Raw genomic sequence first — 24,341 nt, 5'->3', positions numbered from 1 at the left:
GCAAACATAGAACATAAACATTTTACAAAGAAACTGACTAGGTCACAGGTACTTTAATGATTTAAATGTGAAGTCATTTCCATGCAATCAGTGCTTTTCTTCATGCCAGTTTTCTTCATAGGCATACTGTAGTGATAACCCATGCCACCAGATGGCAATCTAGTACCAAAAAAAACACAATACTGTCCCCTTTAACAGTGCCTAAGGTGAATTGGGAAATACACGTTCAAACTGATCTTATTGGCCTTTCCTTAGATCCAAAGAAGACTATGACACTGACACTGCCAACCCAGTGGCTCGTAAGAATTATGTCTTGAACTCACAGTGTGATCCACTGCGGGGGGTCTTGTAGCATGTGGTCCCCTGGTGGCGTCCACCTCTTCTCTCCAGGAGTCCGCCTTGTGCTGCAGAGTAGCCCCATGCTACCGTGGAAACGAAATAAAAAATGAGCAGATGTACTGTGGACCTGACATTTGCTTGGAAAACACAGGTGCCTCATTGTTTATAAGGGTAACCTTGTGTCCAACACAAACATACCAACTTTTAGAAGAGGATAATTAGTGTTCGTTTATTGCTTTTGCTCTTTAAACCGTGTGAGCAGTATACACACACTGATCACCTTCATACACCACTGTTTGATTTAGGGAGACAATTATCGGTTCTGAAGATGACACAGACAGGGACGTACCAGAACATTTTGGGCCCCCCATACACAAGGCTAGTGAAGGGCCCCCCATCCCACCCGAAACCCAACGTCTCCGCCCCATGCAAACAAACTTGTTATATTTACATGCACTAAAAAACACATTATTGTAGGTTTTTTGTTGATTTGATTAAACTTGTATTAGGTATTTGACCCTTTAAAAATGGGATTAACATGTATAGAACATAGATATGGATGCATATGCAAAAGTGCCATATATTTAGCTGTACAGTAATCAATTTTTTGTATCTGGACCTTATTGCTCTTTTACCCTGCATTACAATGAGCTAATGCAACAAAATCTCGTTCTTATCTGTACTGTAAAGTGCAAATTTGAATGAAAATAAAATGAAGTCTAAGTCTAAGATGAATACTTTTGTTTTGTTGTGCAAAAAAAGTCACAACCAAACCAAAGTGGTCTGAAAATGAATAATCATATAACCCAGTCTAGACTCAATTATTTTTTGTCACGCCCCCCTTGGGTACATCTTTTTTTTCACGCCCTTCCCCCTTGATAATGTTTATTTATTTATTTATCCATACAAGCCACTCTGAGTTGCAAGCACCACACCTAGGGGGATTTGCCTCACTATTTGAGAAGCACTGTTATAACCTGTCATTATTCACTTAAATAGGATTAGACATATGTCAAGTTTTGGCTTACTTCAGAATGAAAAATAAAGATTATTTGATTAATGTACACTGCAAAAACAGAGCTGAAAAAATATATAAGAAAAAAAAAAGATGTAAAAAAAAAAAAAATTTTAAATGTAAAATAAAGTCTATAAAATCAAAAAATACTAAAACATTTAGAAATTATCAGTCCATGCAGCTAGTTAATTATACTTGATAGTACATCCTAAATTATGATTTGTATATCAAGAAATGATCAGGGTTTTAAAGATGGATATAAATATTTTATTTAGGAAACAAGCATTATTCAAACTGTATTTCTTAATTTCAGCATCGTAAATATATTGCAGAATTTTTCAAACCAACATATCTTATTTGAATGGTTACTTTCTCATCGTCAAAGTATAATTAAACATGCTAAAATTAAGATTACATGTAAAGTCAGTGACTAACAATAAATGAATAGCTTTAATTTCTAGAAATTAAATTTAAAATATTGGCAAGTGGAAAATAATTTGCAGTATGGTATTATAATCAGTGGATAATACGAGTCATAATAATACATCATTATTAAGAGGATTTTATTATTATTAGCGCATCTTGTAGAAGTGAAGTCTCCCCCTGTCTTTAGAAACTAGTGAGACATCTGTAACTTTAAATGTGGGTCCTTGAATGCAACACAGTTAAGTGTATTGAGATACTGCAAAATTGAAACTTGTACATACTTTTCGTAAATGCTACCACAAATTGGTTTACTATATTTTTTATCTTTCCTCTATCACCTCACCCTTGTAGGGGTGTCGGTACAGGTTTGGTTTTAATATAAATTACATATTTAAATAACAGTGAATGGGGTGTAAGGCAGTGCATTAAAAAGCATGTATCATCCTCATTATGAACAATTTAAATTGTTTAGAAAGCAATCACAAAAGGGAAACTATCAACTTTCAACTCTCAGTGTAGGCCACTTCAGGCATATCCTACCTATCCAGCAACCTTATCATGACCGTATCATTTATGATACAAATGATAAAATAAGAGGAAGTCAAACGTAGCTTGTTTGAACTGTCTCGGAAGAGATGAAAGAAAGCGTAGGAAGTCAAAACCAGGCAACCTTTTCTTCGTCCTGCTAAAGATGCTGAATCTCTATCATCTTCTAATCTCCTGTTCTGCGGTTGACCCTAATTATAAAAGGAGGCAAATTTCCCCGCAGAGACTAATAATGGCTGACATAATCATTACACGTTATTGGGAAGTCTCTTTGGAGACTTACATCAGGGGTGTCCAAACTTTCTGACGAGGGGGCTGCATTGGGCTGAAAAAAAATTGTCTGGGGGCTGAACAGATGTAAAATAATTATATACCATGTGTCTATATATATATATATATATATATATATATATATATATATATACACAGTCGTGTTCAAAAGTTTACATACACTTGTAAAGAACATAATGGCTGTCTTGAGTTTCCAATTTCACAAATCTTATTTTTTTGTGATAGAGTGATTGGAGCACATACTTCATTCATGAAGTTTGGTTCTTTTATGAATGTATTATGGGTCAAATGAAAATTTTAGCAAATCTGCTGGGTCAAAAGTATACATACAGCAATGTTAATATTTGGTTACATGTCCCTTGGCAAGTTTCACTGCAATAAGGCGCTTTTGGTAGCCATCCACAAGCTTCTGGCAAGCTTCTGGTTGAATTTTTGACCACTCCTCTTGACAAAATTGGTGCAGTACGGCTAAATTTGTTGGTTTTCTGACATGGACTTGTTTCTTCAGCATTGTCCACACGTTTAAATTTAGGACTTTGGGAAGGCTTTTCTAGAACCTTAATTCTCGCCTGATTTAGCCATTCCTTTACCAATCGTGACGTGTGTTTGGGGACATTGTCCTGTTGAAACGCCCAACTGGGCTAATGATTTTAGCTTGTCCTGAAGAATTTGGAGGTAATCTTCCTTTTTCATTTTCTCATTTACTCTCTGTAAAGCACCAGTTCCATTGGCAACCAAACAGGCCCAGAGCTTAATACTACCACCACCATGCTTGACGTGAGCATAATACTACCACCACCTTGCTTGACGGTGGAATGGTGTTCCTTAAAGGCCTCATCTTTTCTCCTCCAAACATATTGCTGGTTATTGTGGCCAATCTGCTACATTTTTGAGGATGTGTTTTTTGGACACAGACACACGCACGCACGCACGCACGCACGCACGCACGCACGCACACACACACACACACACATTTTTTTATTATTTAAAAAAAAAATGTTTGAGCTATGGCATATTGTAAATGCTGTGTTGGTCTTTCACAACACATTAAAGGGTCATTGACCTGATTTATTCACATTGTCCACAAGATGGCAGCAAATTGTAGCATTCAGAGGCACCTGATGTTTAAGATTAGTTTGAAAGTACGTTGCAATACTTAATTGAACTCATGACATCTCGCCGGCTTACTTTAGGATAGACTTTTTTATAGGATAGGGTAGACTTTTATGTATCCCACAAGGGGAAATTTCTGATGCTGGTTGGCCCACGGACCGTAGTTTGAACACTCCTGACTTACATGATGATCATTAGCCATCCTGGAAACAAACTATGACATACTATACATCAATGTCCCTGAAGCGGGATGTTTACCTTATTCATGAGGTGGGAGAAGGACCGGATGAGGCCACAGTGCTTCTCAGCCAGGAAGCGGTATCGTCTCTCCTCCTCCTTCAAAGCCTCGTCGTGGCTTTCCCGTAGAAAATGCATGTACTCATCCTGTAGATGCACAATCATCAATGTAACCAAAGTTGATTGAACTTTGACAAGATTGTTTCGGGTGAATTCACAAAAATTGACACAAGCATTTTCACTTCCTTAATGCGTCTGTCATGGCCGAGGCGCAAGCCGATGCGCATTCTTCAGTGAGCCCCACGGGAGCGCACCTCGGGACACGCCCATGGCCGCTCATCTCCTGCACGCGTCACTCTGGCGGCAGCAAGCTACTGCTTTCCATCAGCACTAAACGCACCTGTCACTAATCAGAGGACTGCCTTCAAAAGCCTGCACAACCTGCTATCCGGCGCCAGAACGTAATTATCTGTTCTGGTACAACCTACGTTCCCGCTTTGACGAGCTGTGTGTCTCATCATTCCTTTTTCCTCTGCTTCCCAGACTACCTGCTTGTCTCACGGATATTCGAGCATGCCTTTCCCCTCCGGGACTTTCACCTCTCGCTCCACACTCCCGGTAACACACAACAGCAAATCTCCACACATAGTCTCACACACACACACTTGTATTATTGTCACACTCCGTTTCCCTTGGTTTATTATATATATATATATATATATATTTATATATATACACAAACAGTGTCATGACAGCGGTCCTATAATAATCCTGTACAGCCCCAGTCTAAATTGGGGCCATAGGCAGAATTTTACATTTTTTCTACACTTTTTAAAATCAAACCTTATTTCAATTTGATGCATGTTTAGTACTAAAATTAATACATTTTATTTTTGAAAAATACACATTTTAAACATAATTATTAAGCCTACATTTTTTTAAATCTTCCCAATCCTACTTTGACTAGGATTTGGATCCTCGTTCCACTGTTTTATGACTCAAGCACTAATGATGTGCACCACAGTCTAACAGCATGGAGAATTATGTTTGTTTATATCATTAAAATTAAAGTTAAAGTACCACTGATAGTCACACACACACACTAGCTGTAGTGAAATTACCCTCTGCACTTCACCCATCTCCTAGTTCCACACCCTGGGAGGTGAGAGGAGCAGAAAGCAGTGAGCAGCAGCGGTGGCCGCGCTCTGGAATCATTTTGGTGATTTAATCCCCAATTCCAACCCTTGATGCTGAGTACCAAGCAGGGAGTCAATGGGTGGTAATTTTTATAGTCTTGAACTCACAACGTACCGATCTCAAGGCGGACACTCTAACCACAAGCCCACTGAGCAGGTTTATAATCTGTGATGCAGCAGGAAGGGAATAGAAAAACTATGAAGTCATTCGTAAACTGACATTTTTACATGTACTTCTTCACGCAAAACGAGGGCCAGCACGGATTGCGGGGCCCTAGGCACAGGGCGTGGTCTGTGTTAAAGGATGAACGGGCCATGTTGTACAGTAGAATTTTCAAAATAAAAGGGCACAAATGTGGTATAGTTTTGGCTTCAAACTACATTTTCAGGAAACAGATATCAAAAGTCAGAGTAAAGCCGCTGCTTCTCCACATCGAAAAGAGCCAGATGAAGTGGTTCGGCCATATATATATATACACAGTGGGGCAAAAAAGTATTTAGTCAGCCACCGATTGTGCCAGTTCTCCCACTTAAAATGATGACAGAGGTCTGTAATTTTCATCATAGCTACACTTCAACTGTAAGAGACAGAATGCGAAAAAAAAAATCCAGGAATTCCCATCCATCCATCCATCCATTTTCTACCGCTTATTCCCTTTCGGGGTCGCGGGGGGCACTGGCGCCTATCTCAGCTACAGTCGGGCGGAAGGCGGGGTACACCCTGGACAAGTCGCCACCTCATCGCAGGGCCAACACAGATAGACAGACAACATTCACACTCACATTCACACACCAGGGCCAATTTAGTGTTCCCAGCCAATCAACCTATCCCATTGTAGGAATTTTAAAGAATGTATTTGTGAATTATGGTGGAAAATAAGTATTTGGTCACTTCAAAAAAGGAAGATCTCTGGCTCTCACAGACCTGTAACTTCTTCTTTACGAAGCTCTTCTGTCCTCCACTCGTTATCTGTATTAATGTCACTTGTTTGAACTCATTATCTGTATAAAAGACACCTGTCCACAGCCTCAAACAGTCAGACTCCAAACTCTAATATGGCCAAGACCAAAGACCTGTTGAAGGACACCAGGAAAAGAATTGTAGACCTGCACCAGACTGGGAAGAGTGAATCTACAATAGGCAAGCAGCTTAGTGTGAAAAAATCAACTGTGGGAGCAATTATCAGAAAATGGAAGACATACAAGACCACTGATAATCTCCCTCGATCTGGGGCTCCACGCAAGATCTCATCCCGTGGGGTCAAAATGATCATGAGAACGGTGAGCAAAAATCCCAGAACCACACGGGGGGACCTGGTGAATGACCTGCAAAGAGCTTGGACCAAAGTAACAAAGGTTACCATCAGTAACACACTACGCCGACAGGGAATCAAATCCTGCCAGACGTGCCCCCCTGCTTAAGCCAGTGCATGTCCAGGCCCATCTGAAGTTTGCCAGAGAGCACATGGATGATACAGCAGAGTATTGGGAGAATGTCATGTGGTCAGATGAAACCACAATAGAACTTTTTGGTATAAACTCAACTCGTCGTGTTTGGATGAAGAAGAATACTGAGTTGCATCCCAAGAACACCATACCTACTGTGAAGCATGGGGGTGGAAACATCATGCTTTGGGGCTGTTTTTCTGCTAAGGGGACAGGACGACTGATCCGTGTTAAGGAAAGAATGAATGAGGCCATGTATCGTGAGATTTTGAGCCAAAACCTCCTTCCATCAGTGAGAGCTTTAAATGGTTGACCAAATACTTATTTTCCACCATAATTTACAAATAAATTATTTAAAAATCCTACAATGTGAATTCCTGGATTTTTTTTTCACATTCTGTCTCTCACAGTTGAAGTGTACCTATGATGAGAATTACAGACCCCTGTCATCATTTTAAGTGGGAGAACTTGCACAATCGGTGGCTGACTAAATACTTTTTTGCCCCCCACTGTGTATATATATATATATATATATATATATATATATATATATATAGCGCTTATTAAAGACAGTGTTTGTGTAAAAGTGCATCTACTGATTCAGTACATACACAACAGTGCTGAATTTTGATAAAAAAAATGTGTGAAAATACAAACCTGGTTAGTTCCACGTCTTAGATGTCGGTCCATAACTGCTGCCTGACTGTGGACGCTCATCTCATATTGTTTTCTGCTGCCCTGTGAGACACAGATTGCCCATTAGGCGCTTCTTTAGTCACAATTACAAAACAGCAACACAGTAGCATCTTTATTTATGATATAACTCCCTAAGCAATGGGATTTTGGATGATGCGATGCTATCGGGGCGAAAGAGGTTAGTTGTCACATGTTTTACTACAGGGCTGGAAAGTGTAACGTAGTAAATGCAATGCATTGTGGGTCTTGCGGGCCTCTGAGTAGCTTATGTATATGGCTGAATGCAAGACTTGGTGTTAAGGTTGTGTTATTTCCTTTAACAAGTTGAAAACCTTGCCCTGCGATGAGATGTTGACTTGTCCAGGGTGTACCCCGCCTTCCGCCCAAATGCAGCTGATATAGGCTCCAGCACCCCCCGCGACCCCAAAAGGGACAAGTGGTAAAAAAATAGATGGATGGATGGAAGTTCAAAACATGGCAAAAAACGATTTGGTGAGATTTTTTCTCATTTCCAGAGTGAAAGCAAAGCCAAGGATCTCGGGTTGGAATAGAATAGAATAGAAAGTACTTTATGGATACCTGGGGGAAATTCAGCACCACAGTTTGTTCACAATAAACAATAATAATAATAAATAATATATGTTATGGGTTAATGAGCTAATCAAGAGATAGCCTGGAAAGCAGCCATGAGACGAGCAAACATGACTTTTAATGCCATCACCCGGCCAACTGGAACGTTTTATTCTGTTTCACACGTTGCATTTAGTAGGCTGTTAGCGTTAGCTCAGCTAGCTGCAGGCACCGTTCATTACAACGGCGTAAGTAACAAAGTTACTTTTAATGAGAGATGTCTGATAATGGCTTTTTTGCCGATATCCGATATTGTCCAATTCTAAATGACCGATTCCGATATCAACCGATACGATATATACAGTCGTGGAATAAACACATTATTATGACAAATTTTGTTGTGATGCCCCGCTGGATGCATTTAACAATGTAACAAGGTTTTCCAAAATAAATCGGAGAGGGGGGAGGGGTATATTGTGGCGTTCCGGAAGAGTTAGTGCTGCAAGAGGTTCTGGGTATTTGTTCTGTTGTGTTTATGTTTTGTTACGGTGCGGATGTTCTCCCGAAATGTGTTTCTCATATGGCGCATATTTGTAACAGTGTTAAAGTTGTTTATACGGCCACCCTCAGTGTGACCTGAATGGCTGTTGACCAAGTATGCTTTGCATTCACTTGTGTGTGTGAAGAGCCGTAGGTATTATGTGACTGGGCGGCACGCAAAGGAAGTGCCTCTAATGTTTATTGGCGCTCTGTACTTCACCCTATGTCCGTGAACACAGCGGCGATTTAAAAAGTAATACATTTTTCTTTTTGAAATAACAGGTAATGTAAATAATTACTGTTAGGTCCGTTCCAACGTCGTTAGCGACAGCTTGATGTAAGGTGGCATGCCACTTGTATTTATGTCAACAAGACAGTGTCATAAGTGGAGCAAGTTCAATGCAGGAAATATATTTTTACTTGTGAAAGCAAAAAGAAGCAACGCACTAAAACTAACTTAGTATCAAATCGGAGGAGGCACCATCACACTGTGACATAGCAGACATACATACATACGTACACAACGAGAATATTGAACAACAAATCAATGAATGAAGTGACAAACTTGCATTCCAAACAATACCCCGTTTGTTGACAGGAAGGTACCACAGCCAAGGAAGCACATGCAATTTATTTAATAAGCAGAAGTAACACAATCTGGTGAAAAGATTCAAAAGAGCTGACAAAGTGCACTGCCAAAGCTAAAAAAAACACAGCTTAGTTGAAACCCTCCATGACGTCACACGTCACTTGGCAACAGGCCCCACCTTTTAAAAGCACAGACACACGCAAACTGTGCTGCATATCAATCAATCATCATTTAATCAATGTTTATTTATACAGCCCTACATCACAAGTGTCTCAAAGGGCTGCACAAGCCACAACGACATCCTCGGTTCAGATCCCACATCAGGGCAAGGAGAAACTCAACCCAGTGGGATGACAATGAGAAACCTTGGAGAGGACCCCGCCCCTCTAGGGCGACCGGTGCAATGGACGACGAGTGGATCAAGCATAATATTGTGAAAGTCCAGTCTATAGTGGATCTAACATAATAGTGAGAGTCCAGTCCATAGTTGGTCCAGCAGGGGACCATCCTGAGCAGAGACATGTCAGTAGCGTAGATACGTCCCCAACTGATGCACAGGCGAGCGGTCCACCCCGGGGTCCCGACTCCGGACAGCCAGCACATATGAAACGTCTATCAACTGAAAATGCCAGATATTTGAAGTTGTGTTTAAGTAACGTATTAATTACTTCACTTAGTAATTAATTAAATGTATTTAAGAGTATTTCCGTTAGTAATTCTATCACTTTTTGGGTTTGAGTAACTACACTTATTATTATTTTTTTTTTTTAAATAAATTTTCAGAACACCGGCTTGAGGCTACAACCAAAATGTGTTTGTCATTCTTGCTTGGTGTGGGTTCACAGTGTGGCACATAATTTTAACAGTGTGAAAGTTGTTTATACGGCCACCCTCAGTGTGACGTGTATGGCTGTTGACAAAGTATGCATTGCATTCACTTATGTGTGTGAAAAGCCGTAGATATTATGTGATTGGGCCGGCACGCAAAGGCAGTGCCTTTAAGGTTTTTTGGCGCTGTGTACTTCTTCCCGCGTTCAGTGGCGTTTTAAAAAGTCAAAAATTTTACTTTTTGAAACCGATACCGATAATTTCCATTTATTTAAAGCATTTATCGGCCGACAATATCGGCAGTTCGATATAAACGGACATCTCCAAAAAAAAACATAACTTTTATTAATATTTATCAATGGAAAATAGTACTTACTGTACAGGGTGATTCAAAAAGAATATGCCAGACTCAAAAGCATTGAAAAAGACTAAATTTAATACAGGAGTTATCCAAGTTTTATTGTGTTAAAATTTCACCGTTGAAGTCATGTAATCCTTCCGGCGCGGTTCAATTGTCGGAAAACTACATATTTATTTACCCTCAAAATGGTGACTCCGCAACATAGGGTTGTATTTATTGAGTGAAAAAATTAAAGTTCGATATGGTAAAATTGGAACCAGCTAAAATGATGTAGAAAGCAAACTATGTATAAGAATGTACAACAATTATTCTTAACTAAAAAGGAGAAATATAACTTTAGAGGAAAATGTCATTTAAAACATTTGTATGCACATACAACCTTTAGCATATAAGTATGTGGAATTAAATTATGGAATGGATTAAGTAAAGAATTTAAACATTGTACTGATATGATCCAGTTTAAGAGGTTGTTCAAATTAATAGTGCTTACAAAGTACAAAGAAGAAGAATTATGAGAGTCACTTTCAACCTTATTGAAAATGAGATATTATTCATCTCAGTATGTTAATAATGACTGATTTAATGAACAAACCCTGTTTCCCTATGAGTTGGGAAATTGTGTTAGACGTAAATATAAATGGAATACAATAATTTGCAAATTATTTTCAACCCATATTCAGTTGAATATGCTACAAAGACAACATTGTTGATGTTCAAACTGATAAATATTTTTTTTTTTTTTGCAAATGATCATTAGCTTTAGAATTTGATGCCAGCAACACGTGACAAAGAAGTTGGGAAAGGTGGCAATAAATACCGATAAAGTTGAGGAATGCTCATCAAACACTTATTTGGAACATTCCACATGTGTGCAGGCTAATTGGGAACAGGTGGGTGCCATGATTGGGGACGGCGTGGCGAAGTTGGGAGAGTGGCCGTGCCAGCAATCTGAGGGTTGCTGGTTCAATCCCCACCTTCTACCATCCTATTCACGTCCGTTGTGTCCTTGAGCAAGACACTTCACTCTTGCTCCTTATGTGTCCTGGTTAGCGCCTTGCATGGCAGCTCCCGCCATCAGTGTGTGAATGTGTGTGTGAATGGGTGAATGTGGAAATACTGTCAAAGCGCTTTGGGCTCCTTAAAAAAGGGGTAGCCAAGCGCTACACAAGTACAACCATTTACCATTTACCATTTAAAAACAGCTTCCCAAAAAATTATCAGTCTTTCACAAGAAAGGATGGGGTGAGGAACACCCCTTTGTCCACAACTGCGTGAGCAAATAGTCAAACAGTTTAAGAACAACGTTTCTCAAAGTGCAATTGCAAGAAATTTTGGGATTTCAACATCTACGCTCCATAATATAATCAAAAGGTTCAGAGAATCTGGAGAAATCGCTCCACGTAAGCGGCATGGCCGGAAACCAACATTGAATGACCTTGACCTTCAATCCCTCAGACGACACTGTATCAAAAACCGACATCAATCTCTAAAGGATATCACCACATGGGCTCAGGAACACTTCAGAAAACCACTGTCACTAAATACAGTTCGTCGCTACATCTGTAAGTGCAAGTTAAAGCTCTACTATGCCAAGCAAAGACCATTCATTAACAACATCCAGAAACGCCGCCAGCTTCTCTGGGCCCGAGATCATCTAAGATGGACTGATGCAAAGTGGAAAAGTGTTCTGTGGTCTGACGAGTCCACATTTCCAAATTGTTTTTGGAAATATTCGACATGGTGTTATCCGAACCAAGGGGGAAGCGAACCATCCAGACTGTTATCAATGCACAGTTCAAAAGCCAGCATCTGTGATAGTATGGGGGTGCATTAGTGCCCAAGGCATGGGTAACTTACACATCTGTGAAGGCACCATTAATGCTGAAAGGTACATACAGGTTTTGGAACAACATATGATGTCATCTAAGCGCCGTATTTTTCATGGACGCCCCTGCTTATTTCAGCAAGACAATCCCAAGCCACATTCAGCACATGTTACAACAGTGTGGCTTTGTAAAAAAAGAGTGCGGGTACATTCCTGGCCCGCCTGCAGTCCAGACCTGTATAGCATCGAAAATGTGTGGCGCATTATGAAGCGTAAAATACGACAGCGGAGACCCCGGACTGTCGAACGACTGAAGCTCGACATAAAACAAGAATGGGAAAGAATTCCACTTTCAAAGCTTCAACAATTCGTTTCCTCAGTTCCCAAACGTTTATTGAGTGTTGTTAAAAAAAAAGGTGATGTAACACAGTGGTGAACATGCCCTTTCCCAACTACTTGGCAAGTGTTGCAGCCATGAAATTCTAAGTAGATTATTTGTAAAAAAAAAAAAAAAAAAAAGTTTATGAGTTTGAACATCAAATATATTGTCTTTGTAGTGCATTCAAATGAATATGGGTTGAAAATGATTTGCAAATCATTGTATTCCGTTTATATTTACATCGAACACAATTTCCCAATTCATATGGAAACGAGGTTTGTAATCCAAAACTGTTAACTTTTGTTTTTTTTTTTCTTGTTTTTTAACACTGACTTTTTACAGTGTACAGTATGTCTCGGTATGGCGCTTTGATTTTTTTTTATTTTGTACGAACCATTTTAATCCAGTTTGTTACTCTCTCTGACATTACATTAGTGTGGGTACACTGCAAAAAGTCAGTGTTCAAAAACAAGAAAAAAAAAAAAAACTAAAATTAGGGGTATTTTAGACGAATTAAGCAAAATAATCTGCCAATAGAACAAGAAAATTCGGCTTATCAAGACATTCCAAAACAATTAAAATGAGCTAACCTCAATGAACCATAATTGATTGATCGATTGATTGATTGAAACTTTTATTAGTAGATTGCACAGTTCAATACATATTCCGTACAATTGACCACTAAATGGTAACACCCGAATAAGTTTTTCAACTTGTTTAAGTCGGGGTCCACGTTAATCAATTCATGGTAAAATAAGTACATTCTCACTAATAACAAGTGCACTTTTCTTGGTAGGAAAAAAAGGGGCCTTTTTGCTCAATAGGTTGAAAAATATTCTTAAATTAAGTAAATCCTTGAAGGAAGAAATTATTACATTAAAAAAGTAGTTTTATACTTGTCAGTGTTAATGACACAGCTTTGCAACAACAGTTGATATTCTAGTTTCAAGCATGTTTTACTCAATATAGGTCATACATTCTGTACGCTGCTGCTGGAATTTTAATTTTAATTTTCCTAAGGGACCTCTCCTGAAGGAATCAATAAAGTACTATCTATCTATCTCTACCATGGGTCGGCAACCCAAAATGTTGAAAGAGCCATATTGGACCAAAAATACAAAAAACAAATCTTTCTTTAGCCGCAAAAAAATAAAAGCCATATCACATGCAGATATTGTGTCATGAGATACAACTTGAATTAAAAGGACTTAAAGGAAACTAAATGAGATCAAATATAGCTACAAATGAGGCATAATGTGTACATATAGATAGCCTAAATAGCATGCTAGCATCGATTAGCTTGAAGTCATGCAGGGACCAAATATGTTTGATTAGCACTCCACACAAGACAGTAACATCGACAAACCTCACCTTTGTGCATGCACGCACAACGTTAAAAGTTTGGTGGACAAAATGAGACACAAAAAGAAGTGGCATAAAACACGTCCTAGAAAGTCGGAGAAAGTTGTACATGTAAACAAACCACGGTGCGTTCAAGGAACACCAAAATTAGTAGGACAAAGCGGCGTTCCCCAAATACTCGAACCAGTGAAGCATGTAAACAGTGTGCTTTACAACAATTAAGGAGGTTTGTGTCATGTTTTTCCTCCTGCAAAAACCAAATTAAAACAAAATTTTTTTTTTTCCTTAATTTTTTTCCATTTTTCATACATTTTTGAAAAAGCTCCAGAGAGCCACTAAGGCGGCGCTAAAGAGCCGCATGCGGCTCTAGATCCGCGTGTTGCCGACCCCCGATCTATACAATCTCAGCAACGAGCTATAATATCTTACTGAGATCATTTAGGACCAAAACCCTTAAAACCAGTAAAACACTAACGCCAGCGCCCCCCGTGACCCCAAAAGGGAATAAGCGGTAGCAAATGGATGGATGGATAACATAAAATCTGCTTAGTGAAAATAATTATCTTATTAGACAGAAAATAAGCAAATATCACCCTTATTTGAGATATTTAATCTTACTTAGATTTCAGTTTTTGCTGTGTACAGTACTGCCGCTGTGGAGAATACATTTATTGTTATATATACTTTGACACTTTAGTATAACATTGTATTGTGTGATCATGCTATTGGTACTTTTCTGCTCTGGAGATGGTCGTGCGGTCGTTATACTTCTGTTGCCTTATTGTCTGTTGTTGATTTCAGTATTTGGTCCGGGAGCGGGCAGTGTCTTGCACAAACATGATGACTCAGGTTTGATTCAGTTCCACAGAAGACACGGTCCCTCTTCTTATCAGTAGGTGTAACCGTCTCTGTAAGGGGGAGGGGCTGCCTTCTCACTATAAGAGTTTACTTCTTTTGTCTTATTGTTTAGATCTCTTCTTGCTGATGCTGTTGTCGCATTGTGCGGGCTGGTCCCCTAAAGCTTTAGTGAAACTTGGCCAAGTACTATTATGTCTCGGTGGTCCTCTTAACTAAACATATACTGTATGTCATCCAAAAGAATTTAGGATGGACCAGTGTGTTTTATTCCCTGAGAGGAACCCTAGTTGCAGGCAACTCCAAAAAGCTTTAGACAACAAAAAATGACTACTACAGCCCCACAATGCATTGCAACATTACCTGCCCTTTCGAGCCCTATAGTAGGAGTAGCTTATTATCAGTATGTGTGACAACCAACATCAGATAGAATATCTTTCTTGCATCAGCAACCATGTGTAAGTAGCCAGCTGGCTAATAATAATCTGAACTACAATGCGTTTGGAAAGTATTCACAGTGCTTAACTTTTTATACATTTTATGTTACAGAGTTATTCCAAAATGTAATAAATTCATTTTTGTCCTCGACATTCTACACTCAATGTACCCCATAATGTCAATGTGAAAATGTTTTTGTAAAATGTATTCAAAATTAATTAAAGAAAAAGGTAAATCCCATGTAAATAAGTATTTACAGCTTTTGCAAAATACTTAGTTGATGCACTTTTAGCAGCCATTAAAGAAATTCTGGATGAAAACCAACACTTCCCTTTCAACAGCTGAATTTTTGTTTCATCTGACATCACATGGACAAAGATAAGACATTCTGGAGGAAAGTTCTGTCGTCAGTGAAACAAAAATTGAGCTGTTTGGCCACAATACCCAGTAATATGTTTGGAGGAGATAAAGAGAGGCCTTTAATCCCAGGAACACCACCCTACCGTCAAGCATGGTGGTGGTAGTATTATGCTCTGGGCCTGTTTTTCTGCCAATGGAACTGGTGCTTTACAGAGAGTAAATTGGACAATGAAAAAGGAGGATTACCTCCAAATTCTTCAAGACAAGATAAAATCATCAACCCGAAGGTTGGGTCTTGGGCGCAGTTGGGCGCTCCAACAGGACAATGACCCCAAACACACGTCAAAAGTGGTAAAGGAATGGCTAAATCAGGCTAGAATAAAGGTTTTAAAGTGGCCTTCCCAAAGTCCTGACTTAAACGTGTGGACAATGCTGAAGAAACAAGTCCATGTCAGAAAACCAACACATTTAGCTGGACTCCACCAATTGTGTCAAGAGGAGTGGTCAAAAATTCAACCAGAAGCTTCCCAGAAGCTTGTGGATGGCTACCAAAAGCGCCGTATTGCAGTAAAACTTGCTAAAGGGACATGTAACCAAATATTAACATTGCTGTATGGATACTTTTGACCCAGCAGATTTGGTCACATTTTCAGTAGACCCATAGAAAATTCATAAAAGAACCAAAGTTCATGAATGTTTTTTGTGACCAACAAGTATGTGCTCCAATCACTCTATCACCAAAAAAAATAAGAGTTGTAGAAATTATTGGAAACTCAAGACAGCCATGACATTATGTTCTTTACAAGTGTATGTAAAATTTTGACTATGACTGTAGGTGTGCCAAGCTAAAACAACTTGAGGCTGTATTGAGTAAGTCTGAATACTTATTTACTTGACATTGTTTTCATTTAAAAAACTTTTTTTAAGTTATATTAAAAACACTTTTCACTTTGGGGTATTGTCTGTTGAATTTTGAGGAAAAAAATGGATGTATTCCATTTTTTAATAAAACTGTAACAAAACAAAATGCAAATAAAGTTAAGTGCTGTGAATACTTTCTGGATGCACTTTACAGTGTTCTCTTTAAACCCTATGAGGGAAACACTTAATGTGTCACAAAGCAATTCTCAAAAAACCATGGAGACAAATACTGAGGAGATTAATATTTATAATTGACCTGAAAAAACACAAGTCCAATTAAGTTCAGTTGTCTCACTCCAGAGAACACTATGTATTTTTGTAAATTGCCATACACCAATTTGTCCAGAGCAGGGGTCACCAACCTTTTTGAAACCAAGAGCTACTTCTTGGGTACTGATTAATGCAAAGAGCTACCAGTTTGATACACACTTAAATAAATTGCCAGAAATAGCAAATTTGCTCAATTTACCTTTAATAAATAAATCTATATATGTATATATATATATAAAAAATGGGTATTTCTGTCCGTCATGCCGTCGTACATTTTTTTTCCTTTTACGGAAGATTTTTTGTAGAGAATAAATGGTGAAAAAAATACTTAATTGAATGGTTTAAAAGAGGAGAAAACCGGGGGAAAAAATAAAATTAAATTTTGAAACATAGTTTATCTCCCATTTCGACTCTTTAAAATTCAAAATTCAACCGAAAAAAAGAAAAGAAAAAATAGCAAATTCGAATCTTTTTGAAAATATAAAAAAAAAAGAATTTATGGAACATTAGTAATTTTTCCTGATTAAGATTAATTTTTTGAATTTTGATGACATGTTTTAAATAGGTTAAAATCCAATGTGCACTTTGTTAGAATATATAACAAATTGGACCAAGCTATATTTCTCAGGACAAATCATTATTTCTTCTAGATTTTCCAGAACAAAAAATTTAAAAGAACTTCAAAAGACTTTGAAATAAGATTTAAATTTGATTCTACAGATTTTCAAGATTTGCCCGAATTTTGGGGGGAATTTTAATCATATCAAGTTTGAAAAAATATTTCACAAATATTCTGCATCGAAAAAACAGAATCTATAATGAAGAATTAAATTCACATTTATTTATTATTCTTTACAATAAAAAAACAAATTTACTTCAACATTGATTCAAATTGTCAGGAAAGAAGAGGAAGGAATTTAAAAGGTAAAAAGGTATATGTGTTTAAAAATCCTAAAATCATTTTTAAGGTTGTATTTTTTCTCTAAAATTGTCTTTCTGAAAGTTATAAGAAGCAAAGTAAAAAAATTAACGAATTTATTTAAACAAGTGAAGACTGAGTCTTTAAAATATTTTATTGTATTTTCAAATTCTATTTGAGTTTTGTCTCTCTTAGAATTAAAAATGTCGAGCAAAGCGAGACCAGCTTGCTAGTAAAAAAATGTTTTTTTAAAGAAATAGAGGCAACTCACTGGTAAATGCTGCTATTTGAGCTATTTTTTAGAAAAGGCCAGCGGGCTACTCATCTGGTCCTTACGGGCTACCTGGTGCCCACGGGCACTGCGTTGCTGACCCCTGGTCCAGGGTGTACCCCGCCTTCCGCCTGAATGCAGCACCTTCCGCGACCCCGTAAGGGACAAGCGGTAAAAAAATGGATGGATGGCAATTAGAGAAACAGTGCCTCCTTGTGGAGACACAGCATCATGGCTAAGTCAACTAAGCCAGGCCTCCCCCATGCAGCAATAGGAAGTCCCTCACTCACCGATATGTAGTCTTTGTCCAGTCTCACGTTATTGTCCATCTCCTGGAGAACGTCCTCAGAGAACCCACGGAACTGGAAGGACGCAACCAAAGTAACTTTGAACCCACACAATCAAAGTATTTTTGTAATCGAGTCATATTGAGACGGTGTGGTATGGCGATGCAGGAACTTACTACTCCCTCCAGTTCCAAGCTCACTTTCCTTTGGCTCTCAGCAATTTCAATCAAAACATCTCCTAGGAAGACAAGGACGGCGCACAATTACAAAACAATCGTATAAATGTTGTAAAAATGACTTGATCATGTCAGTCTGATACAATTCACACTTCAAATTTTTCAGAGATTTTTAAAATTTTATTTCAGCATATTTTACATATATTTAGCCTAAATGAAGTGTTGGATTAAGTCTTGTTTATGTCTTCAATGTATTACAGTGCGGAGGTGACTGGCTCACCCCCTGTATACTACAGTATACTGTATGTGCAGTATAATTGAAAAAGTTGTGTATTTCAAGTATCACTGCTATTGGAGACTTATCTTTAAACAATATAAAATTACAGGGTGAAACAATTATGGCGTTATCTTTTTTCATAATCAACACTGTATATAGTGTTTCCAAATAACCAAAAGGATACTGGCTATTGTACAATAATGAGTGGACTCATTTTTAATTGCCAGTCATTTTCTTCAATAAACAAATGACAGACTGAACAGGTTCAAACACTGATGACATTTATTAAACAGGACAAGAAGCAAAGAATCCTCAATGTGGTTCAGTGAGGAGAAACGTATACATCTGTACCCGTGTACAATGTGATTACGCTCTAACAGAAAAAGGTTCACGTCTCCTCCTTTATTTGGATATTCCCTGTTTACATAACAACAGCTGTTTCTAAAGGAATGGGGGGTATGTAAACAGCTCTTGTTTTTGGTCACATTAACACAAAAGAAAAAGATGCCTCGGGCTTGGACTGGTCCTGGATCGAGCTTGGGCAGGTCCATACACAGCGGACTTTTCCAAGCCTTTGGCTTGGTGCAACAAAGACAGCTTTCATCTGTTCACTGGGTAACCCAGAGAACGGAAAGTTTTTTGATAAATTACATACAATTTTTTTTGACATTGCACATCCGTACCTAACTCGACAGAAGAAAAAGAATGTCCCACCAATCGCGTTTCATTTTGACAAGATCTCAGTGATTTAGTTAGTTTACAATGTGTTCCTGCAAGTGATAACCCGGCAGGCACAAGACATTAAAACAACGTTGAGAATTTGTTGAATTAGTTCCTGACGTTGAGCAACTCAAACCTAACGTTGGGAAAAACATACTTTTTGACGACTTTTGAACAATGTTGGGTTCTGACGTTGATTTGACCATTGATCTTTGGCCTTTTTCCAACCAATATTTTATAACACAAATGCAACGTTGAAACAACATGCTTTTTGGCGACGTTTATTCAATGTAAGGTTGAGACGTTGATTTGACCATTGAAATCCAGTCATTTCCCAACCAATAACGCGGATCCAACGTTAGACCCCAACGTTGTCTCAATTTACGAATACAGTTATTTTGCAACGTTCTTTCAAAGTCCTTTTTAAAGGACGTGTGTATAATCAACGTTGTATCAATGTTTTGTGCCTGACAGGCTACATTATCTCAAAACAACTCAAGTATCAAAAGTATCGATATGTTGATTTGTGAATCAGATCTGGTAGTGACGTTATCCAAATTCCAGTAGTGATTTGAACATGAACATAAAGAAATAAATTAATTAATAAATAATAATACAACTCAGCGGAAATATGTTTAGTACGGTCAGGCCTGGAAGCAATTATCCGGAATAAACAGGGGATGTATGTATTGTTTATTTAGACGAGGGGTGTCAAACTCATTATAGATCCGGGACCACATGGAGAAAAATCTACTCCCAAGTGAGCCGGACGGGTACAGTCACGGCACGATAACTTAAAAATAAAGACAACTTCAGATTGTTTTCTTTGTTTAAAAATGGAACAAGCACATTCTGAAAATGTACAAATCATAATGTTGTTGGGTTTTTCCACACTTACATCCATCCAACCATTTTCTACCGCCCATTCCCCCTGGGGTTGCCGGTGCCTATCTCAGCTACAATCGGGCGGAAGGCGGGGTAAACCCTGGACAAGTCGCCACCTAATCGCAGGGCCGACACAGATAGACACACAACATTCACACTCACATTCACACACTAGGGCCAATTTAGTGTTGCCAATCAACCAATCCCCAGGTGTATGTCTTTGGAAGTGGGAGGAAGCTGGAGTACCCGGAGGGAACCCATGCATTCACAGGGAGGACATGCATGCAAACTCCACACAGAAAGATCCCGAGCCCGGGATTGAACCCCAGACTACTCAGGACCTTCGTATTGTGAGGCAGACGCACTGACCCCTTTTCCACCGTGAAGCCCTCCACACTTACATGTTGCAGTTAATAGTATCCATCCACCCATCCATTTTCTACCGCTTATTCCCTTTGGGGTCGCGGGGCGCGCAGGTGCCTATCTTAGCTAAAATCGGGCGGAAGGTGGTGTACACCCTGGACAAGTCGCTACCTCATCCCAGGGCCCAGTTTATCGTTTTACACCTTTATTTGTAGTTCTTTCTGAATAAATTATGTGATAATGTTCACCAATCAACTCTTTGATGTTAATTTTTCAATTTAACATGACAAAAACATAATATAAAAATTCAATTACTGGATGTTGTTTATGTAGTTTGCTCATTTTCCTCGACTGGTGCACTAACATCATGTGGTTTATTTTTTTTTACATTTGACATCATCTGCAAAGACACACAGAATTGCCATTGTGACATCTAGTGGACATATTTAAAACAGCAGTTTCTTTCATTAAAAAATTTCGGGTCATTTTTATACTTAGCAAACTCATCCCACGGACCGGAAAAAGCCTGGTTTGACACCCATGCTTTAGACCAGTGGTCGGGAACCTTTTTGGGTGAGAGAGCCATGAAAGCCAAATATTTCAAAATGTATTTCCATGAGAGCCATACAATATTTTTTAACACTGAATACAACGAAATGCGTGCATTTTTAAGTAAGACCAACATTTTAGGAGTATAATAAGTATCTTGTTCTTTTTAATAACATTGTTATTCCAAAAGTTAACCAATAATAAATATAATACTTCTTTCCATTAATGCGACATCTTGAACAGGTGCAATAGAAAACGGAGGGTTGGATTAAAATGCATGAGAATGTTTTATAATTTGAACGTTATTTTTAACACTGTGATTACCAGCAGAAATATTAATTACTTATCATGTTAAGCAATGTCAGCTAAGATTTATCTGGGAGCCAGATGCAGTCATCAAAAGAGCCGCATCTGGCTCTAGAGCCATAGGTTCCCTACCCCTGCTTTAGACACACTGCCACAAAGAATCATGCCATATAATTGTTTGTATCTTATTTAGATATATCTTAAAATGCCTTCTAAGTCAAGTCACAAATCCGCCTATTTAAAGAAAAGTCTCCCTGGTTCCTTATTTTTTCTTTACCCCAGCTGGGTTAAGTGAGTGAAGTGCAGCTCCTGCCTGTCATCATGTATTATTCAAGCCCTCGTGCCAGCATCTTGATACCTAACACTCCTGGTTAAATGATAAACCCACTGCACCCTACTGTTACCATGGGCCTACACTGCTGTACAGCAAATAGAGCAGCAGTGGTTATTCCCCAAAACACAACAATTCCAAGAACGGTTGCAAAATTCATGAACGTTTAATGGTGACCACATCTAAATTATGACTGATATTTACCCTCAGCTATGATCTGTTGTGCTTGACTTCACAAAAAAATTCCTGTTTGGGGAAAACCCATTTCCTGTCACTACACAGAACTTACCTATGGGACGAGAGGACTTGGTGTGAAAAGCCTGCTCGCCGATCTGTGAAAGTGCAGTGAAGTACGCTTCGCTCTTTACAGCCAGAGCTGAAACACATATCATGTGGAATTACTTTCCCCGTCCTTGGCACAACAGCAGCAGGGAAGGAGTTGCAGGTGTGACGGGGGAACATGGTTACCGTGAAACAGGTCTCCATTTGTTTAGTGTGTTCAAACACCGCAGAGAGGGGCATGATCGGGCTGCGCCCACGTGTGTAAAGCTACTTTAGTTGCAGGGGGGACTCAAAACACCTGACATATCTGCTCTAGATCTGAATCCAACACACTTGCACTATCAGGGCTGAACCACGAAACATCGATAACCCAGGGTTGCCATGGCAATGGCAGTACTGCAATTATTTAAAGGGGTTTTCTACATCCAAACACTTCATGTAATGGTGGCTCTTTGGCCCAAATGTTGCATAAATCATGTTTTACAGACCATCTTCGAGCCGCTAACCGACTGTCCCTTCAGGATGGGAAGTGTGCAAAGTGCATTATATTTATATAGCGCTTTTCTCTAGTCACTCAAAGCAGCTTTACACAGTAACACCCAGAATCTAAGTTACATTTTTAAACAAGTTCGGGTGGCACTGGGAGCAGGGGGGTGAAGTGTCTTGGCAGTGACTAGGTTGGCAGGAGCGGGGATCGAACCTGGAACCCACAAGTTGCTGGTACGGCCACTCTACCAACCGAGCTATGCCGCCCCATGTGCCGTTTTGTGAGCTTTCCCCTTCGACTGTCTTTTTTAGCACCTCTATATCGAGTCAACTGACAGATATAAGTTCAAACTAGACCAGGGGCGTCAAACACCATTTCAGATCGGGGGCCACATTGAGAAAAATCTACTCCCAAGCTGGCCGGACTGGTAAAAATCACGGCACGATAACTCAAAAATAAAGAAAGCTTCAATGTCACAGCCCGGGCGCATTCCAATGTGTATTCATCATTGCGCGCGCCAGCGTGCACAGCTGCAATCAATCAGCAATCTGCACACTGGCAGCTGATGAGACGCCAGGCTTCTTAAGCCAGAGCAAACCTGCGTTGCAGGCCAGAACGTAGCGAACTGTTACCGTACATTAAGCCGACATCACTAGCTCTACGCTCACTCTCTCTCTATCTGTGTTTCCTCCTCTTCCGTGTTCCTGTGTCGTTCCAGCTGCATTCCTCCGTTCCCTGATTACGAGCTGCGTCTCTCGTCTCCCTGTATCCCCTCTGGTTCTCTGGCTGCCCTTTTTTTGATCTCAACCTGCCGCCAGGACACAGACTTTTGACGCCTCGCTCTTGCCCCTGACCTCATGCCTGCCTTGCCCCATTGGACTTCCGCCTCTCGCTCAACACTCCTGGTAACACTCAATTAATCGCTAGACATAGTCACACCTTATACACATATAAATCAATGAATGTTTATTTATATAGCTCTAAATCACAATGTATCTCAAAGGGCTGCACAAGCAACAACGACATCCTCCGTTCAAAGCCCACACTTGGGCAAGGAAAAACTCACAATATTTGGATTAAGTTCACACTTCGATATATTGTATTTAATAAATCGAGCTAAAACGACGTCTCTGTATCTGTGTCGTCTCTTACGCCCCCCCGTCCCCCCGCCGCTCCCTTATACTGTAACATTCAGATTGTTTTCTTAGTTTAAAAATAGAACAGGCACATTCTGTAATTGTAGAAATCATAATGTTGTTGGAGTTTTTTTTTTACAATTACCTGTTGGGGTTATAATAGTGTATATACTTCATTCGTCGTTATTTATATTTTCTGAATAAATTATCAGTCAACTCATTGGTGTTAATTTTCAATCTATCAAGATAAAAAAAATATATTAAAAACTAATTTCAGGATGTTATTTATGTAATTCGATCATTTCCCTCGAATGATGTACTAACATCATGTGGTTTATTTTGTACATATGTAACATCATTTACAAAGATACAAATAATTGCTATTGCGACATCCAGTGGACACATTTATTATTTATATAAAATTTCAGGTTAATTTTTATACTTAGCAAACTCATGTCGCAGGCTGGATAAAACCTGTTCGCGGGCCTGGTCCGACCCTCGGGTCGTACGTTTGACACCCCTGAACTAGACGCTACCTTTTCACTTAGAAATGGCAACAGCGGAGGATGCGTGTGCATGTACGAGCCAGTCTGCCCCACACAAGAGGAGAGAGAAAGAATTAACTTGACGACCATTTTTAACTATAACTTGATAAAAGGTGGAACAAGCTCAGTGATGAGTCAGACATGTGGTTCTTTGTTAAGGTTTAAGAAAACCTTGAAAGGTGAAATAATTGAAAATTATAAAAT

At 39.1% G+C, this 24,341-nt stretch overlaps 1 protein-coding gene across 2 annotated transcripts in view; it reads right to left on the bottom strand.

Annotated features, from left to right (window-relative positions):
* baiap2l2a (BAR/IMD domain containing adaptor protein 2 like 2a) overlaps positions 1–24,341 on the bottom strand; it is a 70,273-nt gene that overhangs the window by 42,722 nt on the left and 3,210 nt on the right. For both annotated transcript variants that reach the window (XM_061885109.1, XM_061885108.1), the window contains exons 3-8: positions 21,977–22,063; positions 18,257–18,318; positions 18,084–18,155; positions 7,267–7,347; positions 3,989–4,114; positions 324–422 (exon numbers count right to left, since the gene is read on the bottom strand). In XM_061885109.1, coding sequence (XP_061741093.1) covers positions 324–422; positions 3,989–4,114; positions 7,267–7,347; positions 18,084–18,155; positions 18,257–18,318; positions 21,977–22,063 — 527 coding nt within the window. The remainder of the gene's footprint in view (positions 1–323; positions 423–3,988; positions 4,115–7,266; positions 7,348–18,083; positions 18,156–18,256; positions 18,319–21,976; positions 22,064–24,341) is intronic.

Source organism: Nerophis ophidion, linkage group LG23 (assembly GCF_033978795.1).
Source record: "Nerophis ophidion isolate RoL-2023_Sa linkage group LG23, RoL_Noph_v1.0, whole genome shotgun sequence".
Taxonomy (NCBI): Eukaryota; Metazoa; Chordata; class Actinopteri; order Syngnathiformes; family Syngnathidae; genus Nerophis; species Nerophis ophidion.
The sequence above is the reverse complement of the archived record's forward strand: the minus strand, read 5'-3'. Positions and strand labels throughout refer to the sequence as shown.